The 8,976-nt window shown below is 42.5% G+C and overlaps 1 protein-coding gene across 4 annotated transcripts in view; it reads right to left on the bottom strand.

The window, feature by feature from the left end:
* The window catches only part of Scai (suppressor of cancer cell invasion), a 138,941-nt gene extending 130,873 nt beyond the window's left edge, over window positions 1-8,068 (bottom strand). For 2 of the 4 annotated variants that reach the window (XR_008215459.1, XR_008215460.1), the window contains exons 1-2: window positions 7,874-8,068; window positions 7,271-7,315 (exon numbers count right to left, since the gene is read on the bottom strand). Coding sequence is in view for 1 of the 4 variants with exons in the window: in XM_052726481.1 (XP_052582441.1) it covers window positions 7,271-7,315; window positions 7,874-7,926 (98 nt within the window). In the remaining 3 variants the exon portion in view is untranslated. Of the gene's footprint in view, window positions 1-7,270; window positions 7,344-7,873 lie in introns of all 4 variants that reach the window. The other 2 variants (XM_052726481.1, XM_052726482.1) reach the window with 2 other exon arrangements.
* Between the last annotated feature and the right edge of the window lie 908 nt (window positions 8,069-8,976).

The raw sequence follows: 8,976 nt of genomic DNA, 5'->3' as shown, positions 1-8,976 counted from the left end.
CCAAAGCTCTAACAACCAAATGCTTCCAGATTCTGCCAAATGTTCCTTAAGAAACAAAAATCTCCTTCAGTTGATGTGTTAGCTAAGGACAAGAAATAAGACTCCCAAGATCCATTCACTTCAACTATATCACACCTCCATACGTTTTTATCAACTGCTAGTAGTGTATCAGACTATCAACCCACCAATGGATTAATCTATTGAGGAAGTCAGAGTCCTCATGATCCAATCACTTCCTCAAAGTCCCTCTTCCTTTCAACACTGCTGCATTGGGGACCAAGCCTTCAACACATGAGCCTTTGGGGGACATTTCAGATCCAAACCATTAACAGTTGAGAAGCATTGCTTTTGTCTAGGTTCATCTCTATTATTCCAACAGTCACATTATCACCAAAATTAGCCTTTTGGCCTTCAGGCCTATAAAAGCCTGGAATCTACCCTTACCACCAGTAAGCAGAGTTAACTATAAATCCTTTGTATATAAACAAAGTTATCACACTGTGTTTTCCCCACTAATATGTGTCTTCCCCAGCATGGCCATATATCACTATGTCTACATCTGAAGAACCCAGAATTAGAAAGCATTCCAGTAGTATTCCAATCTGTTTAAACAAATTACATATACCAGAGGCTAGAGAGATGGCTCAACAGTTAAGAGCACTTATTGCTCTTCCAGAAATCTGAGTTAGTTCTTAGTTTACACTGCCTGTTCCAGGGGACCCAATGCCCTCTTCTAGTCCACATGGGTGCTAATCTGCATTTGAATGCATGTATGCGAGCACACAGAAATAAAAATAAACCTTTAAAAAAAAAAAAAGAAGCAACAACTCAGAACATTCTAAGTAGTTGAAGTAACAGCGGCATCTTTTGGGCCAGTGAAATGGCTGACTTGCTGCCAAGCCTGATGACTGGAGTTTGATCAAGACACAAGTGGTGGAAGGAAAGAACCAACCACCTCAAGTTTTCATCTGACCCCCCACATTCACACTATGCTATACACAAATACACGCATGTGCACACACACACACACGAATAACTCTAATTTTTTAAATGACATCATTGTATGTGTGTATGTATGTATGTATGTCTATATGTATGTATGTATCTGTCTATCTATAGATCATGCTAGGGATCCATCCATCCATCCATCATGCTGGGGATTTAACCCAGGACCCTGTACAACTGACTAAATTTCAGTGACGTGAACTCTATCAATATAAACTGGACTTTGTTCGAAATAGGACCCAAAAGACTTCTCCATCTCAAAATCAAAACATTACTAACAGATATACTGAACTTTTCATAATTTTCCAAAACCACAGAGATATCAACTTTCCTAATTTGAATCTCCTTTTGGTCTGATGCAATATCATCATATGACTTTCAATCATCAGGTCCCCAGCCCACAGGAACCCCTAAAACTAGCCATTCATTTATTAGTGCACTAGTTTACTGAGCTATCTGTTTCTCAGTACAAAGTAAAATGAATTCTGTATGTAGTACCAGGTAGAAAGATGAACTAAGATGAGTAAATGAAACTATAAAATTAATAACAGTAGGTCAGCAGGTGCCTTTGGAGACTGTTCCACTTAGATTGAGAAACACTCTAAGGAATAATCCTTAAAAATTTATTATGGAGGACTGGGGACGCAGTTCAGGTGGTAGAATACATGTTGTGGTGGTTTGAATAGGAATGGCCCCCATAGACTCATGTATTTGAATGCCTGGCCCATAGGAAGTGGCACTATTAGAAGGTGTGGCCTTCTTGGAGTAGGTATGGTCTTCTTGGAGAAGTGTGGAGCCTGGCTTTGAGGTCTCATATGCTCAAGCTATGCCCAGTGTGGTACAGTCTCCTTCTGCTGTCCTGTGGATTAAGATATAGAACTCTCAGCAGCTTCTCCAGCACCATGTCTGCCTGAATGCTGCCATGTTTCCCGTCATGATGATTATGGACTAAACCTCTAAACTGTAAGCCAGCCCCAATTAAATGTTTTCCTTTTTAAGAGCTGCTGTGTTAATGATGTCTTTTCACAGCAATAGAAACCCTAACTAAGACATATGTCTAGCATGCATGAAGCCTTGAGTTCAAGCCACCACAAATATAAACCAGGATGGTTATATTTGTGTGTAATCCCAGCATTTGGAAGTTGGAAGCAAGAGAATAGTATCAGAAGTTCACAATCACCCTCAGCTATATAATGAGTTTGAGACTAGCCTTGAATACATAAGACCCTTGCTGAAAAAACTTCATGGTGAGCTGTGAGTGTAGCTCAGTCATACAGTGCTGACCTAGCATGCACAAGGTCCTAGGCTTAATCCCTAAAGCCATATATTAAAAAAAAAAAAAGGAAACATTGATATATATTGACTTTTCCCTCCTTTCATGAATAGTCAATATCCTAGTATATAAACCAGCTAGAGAAATCCATCCATCTTAGGTCTTACAGTCAAAAAAAAAAGTTTGTGCTTCTCTTGAGCAATTTATATTTAATGTTAGACAACACTGATGTGGAGTATTAATTTTACTCATTTCTTCACTTTACTCGAGAAAATGCAGAGCCAAACTAGAGCTAAAGTAGGTTTGATTTTAATCTTTTTTTCCCTCAAAATCTTCTTTGAGCCGGGCGGTGGTGGCGCACGCCTTTAATTCCAGCACTCGGGAGGCAGAGACAGGCGGATCTCTGTGAGTTCGAGGCCAGCCTGGGCTACTAAGTGAGTTCCAGGAGAGGCGCAAAGCTACACAGAGAAACCCTGTCTCGAAAAACCAAAAAAAACAAAAAACAAAAAACAAAACCAAAAAACAAACAAACAAACAAAAAAATCTTCTTTGACTTAATTGATTTGTAATCCTCTCAGCTATATATGTCTTAAAAAGGAGTGGGATAAGGCTATAGAGATGACTCAGTGGGTAAGAACACTTACTGCTTTTGCAGAGGACTCAGGTTCCATTCCAAGAACCCATATGGTGGCTCATAACCATCTGTAACTCCAGTTCAAGGGGATCCAACAAACTCTTCTGACCTCCTCTGGTTCTAGGCCCACAGGTGTACACATACATACATGCAGGCAAACACCCATACACATAAAAATAAACATTACTTTTAAAAAATTGAGAACTGCCCTGCTGTATCCAGAAAAGTTTCCTTGTAGTCATCTATTACTATGGCTCTTACTGTCTTTCTGCTACCCCTTTTGCCATGGACCTGCTACCCCCTTTTGCCTTGGGTGGAAGGCAGTTGACATATGCATTCATAGCAGTTACAACAGCATGCACAAGACCTGCCAGACAAAATTCCAGCTTTGAAAAGGTAGATAGACACAAAGTCCTACTCCTGCCTAAAGAGCTACTGGCAGTTGATAGCAGCTGTGAGAGCAATAGTCAGTTCTAAGGTTGTAGCTTCTGGTGGGTAGACCATCCTCCAGTGAAGGCCACATATCTAAGAGTATACGGCAACAAAAACTGCACTTGGGGGGAAAATACAGATAGGTATGTACACACAAAGTTGGGTGGTCTGGGAAAGAGGGATGGATCTGGGAAGAGTGAGAAGGGCTGAATATGATCAAAGTGCATTATTCAAAATTCTGAAAGAATTAAAAAATGAGGACAGGTGGGCTGGAGAGATGACTCAGTGGTTAAGTGCACTGGTGCACAAATATGGTACATGGTTTTCATAAGTTCTTTTTTACTTGGAATTTACTGTGTCTAGAAATTTCTGTGCCAAGCACTATACCAGGGACTTTGTAACCCTGAGATCGTTGAACTAATTTTCTAGTTTGCTCCTCCTACCCCCAAGGCTCAGAAAGGACTCCCCTCCAGCCCCTACTGGTACTGATGATTTAGCTCAAGACCTCATGCATGACAAGGAAGACAACATATGCAGGAAAGGATCTTCATACAATACACAGAACTGTGCAGTACCAGACACAGGAGATGGATTGGGAAATATTTACTGAGTGAACACTCTTGTACATTATCTTAGCCACACAGTTTATGAGCTCACATGCATGTGACAAGAGGTGGATTCACAGTCAGCCAAAGTCATCACATGTATATATGTATAGGATATTATGCGAGCTAAAGAGGACAGTATAGGGAAGAAAAAGAGGATGGACAAAGCCCCCACCAAGAATGTGATGTATGCAGTATGTTTTTTTTAAAGATTATTTTTTTATTTTATTTTATTAAGATTTATTTATTTATTATGTATACAGTATTCTGCCTGCATGTGTCCCCTGCAGGCCAGAAGAGGGCACCAGATCTCATTACAGGTGGATGTGAACCATCATGTGGTTGCTGGGAATTGAACTCAGAACCTCTAGAAGAGCAGTCAGTGTTCTTAACCATTGAGCCATTGCTCCAGCCCCTTTATGCAGTAAGTTTTAAAGAAAAGAACAGAGTGAAAGTATCCAGAAAGAAAGAATAATGTACAAAAATTAAAGAGGAGAGAAGAAAAGTTCTGGAAATGGCAAACAGAAGATACATTCAACAATTCACTTATCTTGGCTTACCAGGTATTAGGTCCATCAGAGAATTCTATGGCTACAGCACTAACAGTGGCTGGAAAAGCAGGTAGAAGTGAAAAAGAGGCAGTCCTCAGCTGCTACACTTAAGCTAAAAACTCTGAATTATGTTCAAGAGCAAAGAGGAAACACATGAGGTTTCTACACAAGAAATACACAATCAACTTGCACAGTATAGCGAATAAATTAAAGATTAGAAGCCAGGAAACCAGTTAGGAGGCTATTGTAAGAGTCTGGCAGTGGATAATGAGAAATAAGCTAGGGCTATCATAAAAAATAAATAATACGCCGGGCGGTGGTGGCGCACGCCTTTAATCCCAGCACTCGGGAGGCAGAGCCAGGCGGATCTCTGTGAGTTCGAGGCCAGCCTGGTCTCCAAAGCGAGTTCCAGGAAAGGCGCAAAGCTACACAGAGAAACCCTGTCTCGAAAAAAAAAAAAAAAACCAAAAAAAAAAATAAATAATACAACTTCGTAATATTTTTATTTTCTAGTTACCACCATTAGAAAAAGTTAAAAATAAAAGTTTGTGTACATGTGTACATGTATCTATGTATGTACACATAAATGTAGTAGACTTACCACTACTGTTGGTAGGACGGGGGGGGGGGGGGGGGGGGGGGGGGGGCCGCGCGCGGGCGAATAAATAGATTCACACTTCAGACCACAGGAAGCCTAGTTTATGGCATAGTCTACAAAGAAGCAATAGGCTAAGCAGTAACTAAGCCTGCTATGAAAATACTTTTAGTAATAGCAAAAATTACATAATTTGGTCCAGCAACATAATTTGTGGATAAAGACACTTGTCATAATGCCTAACAACCTGAGTTAAATCCTTGGGAACTACAAGATGAAAGAACTGTCTCTTGCAAACTGTTCCCTGATCTCCATACTTGTGCATACACATATATGCATGCATGCACACACACACACTAAATAAATGCAAAATTTTATTTACTCCAATACATCTTATTATTCTACCATATAATCATTAAAAAATGTGAAATTTCACATTCAGATTTTTTTGTGCTAATTTAAATCTAATTTTATACTTGTCTCATTTGAACATTAAATTTTAATTAGCAGGTTTGGTAAATATTTAGACTTCCTAAAATTTACAGATGAAAGAATAGATTTACATACCCAAGAATTCTTGAGACATACTTAAATGTTTTTCAGTGAATTATGAACTTGTAAATTTAAAATAAAGAGCCAGGAAGATGCTTAGCAGGTAAAAGATTCCTGAAGCCAAGTAGATGACCTGAGTTTCTTCCCAGGGACCCACATGGTATACAAAGAGAACTGACTGCTGTAAATTATTTTCTGACCTCCATATGCAATGTCCACACTCATATATACATATAAAATGAAAAAATACATGTAAAAATTTTTAAATTACATTAAAAATTCACAGTACTGGCTGGGTATAGCGGCACAGACAGGCAGCTGAATTCAAAGCCAACCTGGTCGACAGGGTGAGTGAGTTCTAGAACAGCCAGGGTTAAAGAGAAACCATGTCTTGAAAAACAAAAAGACCAAAAATTAAGAAAAAAAGTGACAGTACAGGGTTAAACACAGGCAGATAGATCCAGGGACTTGTTGGTTAAATAGCCAGCTTAGCCAAATGGTGAGCTCCAGGTCCCAGTGAGAGAGCCTGCCTCCAGAAACAAGGTATGTGACTCACGAGGAACAACAAAAGCAGACCTTTGGGCTCCACATGGACACACATACATGTGCATTTACAAGAATATACACACATGCACCTGCATACACAAAAACACATACCCACCTACAAAAAAATCCAGTTCCTCAGTTACGCTATCCAGCCTGTGGGTGGTCAGTAGCTCTATGTGACTATGACAATGGACATTTAGGCCTACAAAGTAACAAAGGTATTTGGCTACTGCCTACTCCAACCATTGGCATTTGTATATACTTAATGTTGAGGATATCTGGATATTAACAGACAACCTCCAAAGTATTAATTATGGACAACAGTGCCACTGGCCTGATCCTCATTACTGTATAGCTTCCTTTCTCAATTCCAATACCAAGATAGGTAAAAAAGGAAATCTGCAAATAACTAAATAAAATTGTGCTGTAGTACTTAACACATAAAACACACTAAAACATATTTGTGGAAACACTCTTTTCATGGTTCAAGGAATAATTCAGTTGTCTGTGGCCTATGTAAGTCCTTAGCTACTATTTTCCTATTACTCATTTAAGTTTATTAGACTTTATTTTTAAAAAAGCCAGGAAAAAAATTACTTTCAACTGTGTATTTATTAGAAGCATTACAGTATAATGGTTAAGAGCATAAGCTCTGCAGTCAGACAGCCTGGATTCAAATCCTGGTTCTATCATTTATTAGATGTGTGATCTTGGCAAAGTATTTGGCCACTCTATGGTTCAGTTCCCTCTTCTGCAAAACTGTGCCTCAAGGAACTAATACACAGAAAATTTATACACAACACTTGGCACACAGCAGCTGTTCAATGAGAAGTTGAAATTATGACTAAAGTCGAAAGCCAGGCTTCTTAACTTGCCATGTTTCCCGCATCATATACCTCAAGGGGTGTGTGCATGTGTGTGTGTTGAAGTTCTCAAAAGGAATATCTTCCATGCAGTTACATTCACTAAAAAAGACTTAAATAAGAAACTTCATCTACTGACCATGTAATTATGCAGGACAGGGGCAGTCAAGCAAACAGAAAAACACGAAGCTAGAGAGGAAGGCATTGGCCTTACCTGCTTTTCCTTTTTCGAGGTGGTTTCTCCACTGTGCCAGTCAGTCTACAGACCAAACAAATGAGACCTGTAACTAAAAGAGAACACACCCCTCTGCCTCTCCCTGCCTGTGGGGCACTCCATGTACCACCTTTTGGGGCCATAGGCTGACCACAGGTTGGCCGTGCCTACCTCTGACCTTACAAACCCGTCAAGTCGGGCTTCCCTTCTCTCCCACGACCAAGCGTTCCCGGGACTCACTGGTCCTCGAATGCCCTCGGTTCCGCGCCCCAATGCTCAGCTCCCCCAAACCACCCGCCCCGTCGGCCTCATTGTCTTCCCGGAGCTACAGGGTCCCCCAGCTCCCCTCGGCCGCAGCCCCGCCCCTCAGCCCTGGTACCCCCGCATTCCTAGGCCGCCGATGAGGCGTGCGCCTTCCGCTCAGGCCCTGCGCATCCGCGCTCTCCACCCGGATGAGATGCTCGCTCTCGGCGCCCCCCGATGCTGCATGTCTGCACCCCCCGCCCCTTAGGGCTCGGAGTCCCGACACTTCGGCCGCTCCCCAGGGCCTGCTCCCTCGGCCCCCAGCCCCAAGCCTCCGCCTGGCACCGCAGCCCGCCCTACCTGGGGGCCAGGCGACTCCGCGGCTGCTGGGACTGCCGGGCTCCTCTGACCATCCGGCTCCTGCTCCGCCGCGGGAGCTGTTCCGGCGGCCGCAAGGCTCGCTCGGGATGCTGAGGCGGCGGAGGTTGGAGTAGGCGGAGAGACAGGAGGAGGGCCTCGCGCCTCGGCCAGGCTAGCCGCGGGGCTTGCCCCCTCCGCGCCTCTTCTCGGCTTCTATTGGCTGAAACTGCAGAGTGCCGGAAAGTCTGACCGCCGATTGGGTACTCGGGCCTTCACATCTCGCGCGGCCCAACCCGAGGTTTGGTTGAGACTGCAGGTGGCAGCAGAGGTGCCTTAAAGACTGCTAGCAGAGCGGTAGGAGCCTGCGCGCCACCGTGCGCCAGAAAGGAGGAATTGCATCTCTGGCGCCAGACACCAGCCTCCTGGTTCTTTGGCTTTGCATCCTGCATCCTAGACACCTGCTAATCCCCCCCCCCCCCCCCCCCCCCCCGCCTCCGCACTGCCCAGAACCCAAATCAAGCACTGCACTTTCTCCAAATACATCCAGAAGTTCGAGGGCATAGCGTCGTCCTGAATCACCTCGAATGCAGTTCCTGCCAACATCTTGAAAAAATATTCTCGGCTCAATGCTGCCCTTCAAAGAGGTCTCAATACCAAATTGTAAAGATTCAGCAATATAAAGTATGTACTGCAGGAAAGATCGTAAGCTTGGGTGGAAGCTTGTAAGAAAGCACAAGAATTTCTTTAATTATCACGAAAAAAGAAACAGCATTGCAAAAAGAACCAATTACAATAACTGTAAGAAATATATTCCATTTTGAAAAGCCTAAAAAGAACTGCTTCTTGTATAAGCTAGCCATTTTGTGCCATTGCTGATAATTCGAAAATCTACATCAGTTAATCAGTTTTAGTATAAAATTCACTGCATTTTGACAGACTCAAGCATGCAAAAACTACCACCATGTAAGTACAATAAACATTAGTAACCTATTCTACTCTAACGAAGCTATCTTTGAAAATATAGCAGATGTATATGTATTACATCTGAAGAATAAAATTTTTGGGGGTGGGGGGTGGGTTTCGAGACAGGGCTCTGTGTAGCC

The sequence above is a fragment of the Peromyscus californicus genome, unplaced genomic scaffold (assembly GCF_007827085.1).
Source record: "Peromyscus californicus insignis strain IS unplaced genomic scaffold, ASM782708v3 Scaffold_7__1_contigs__length_154581171, whole genome shotgun sequence".
Lineage (NCBI taxonomy): Eukaryota > Metazoa > Chordata > Mammalia > Rodentia > Cricetidae > Peromyscus > Peromyscus californicus.
The sequence above is the reverse complement of the archived record's forward strand: the minus strand, read 5'-3'. Positions and strand labels throughout refer to the sequence as shown.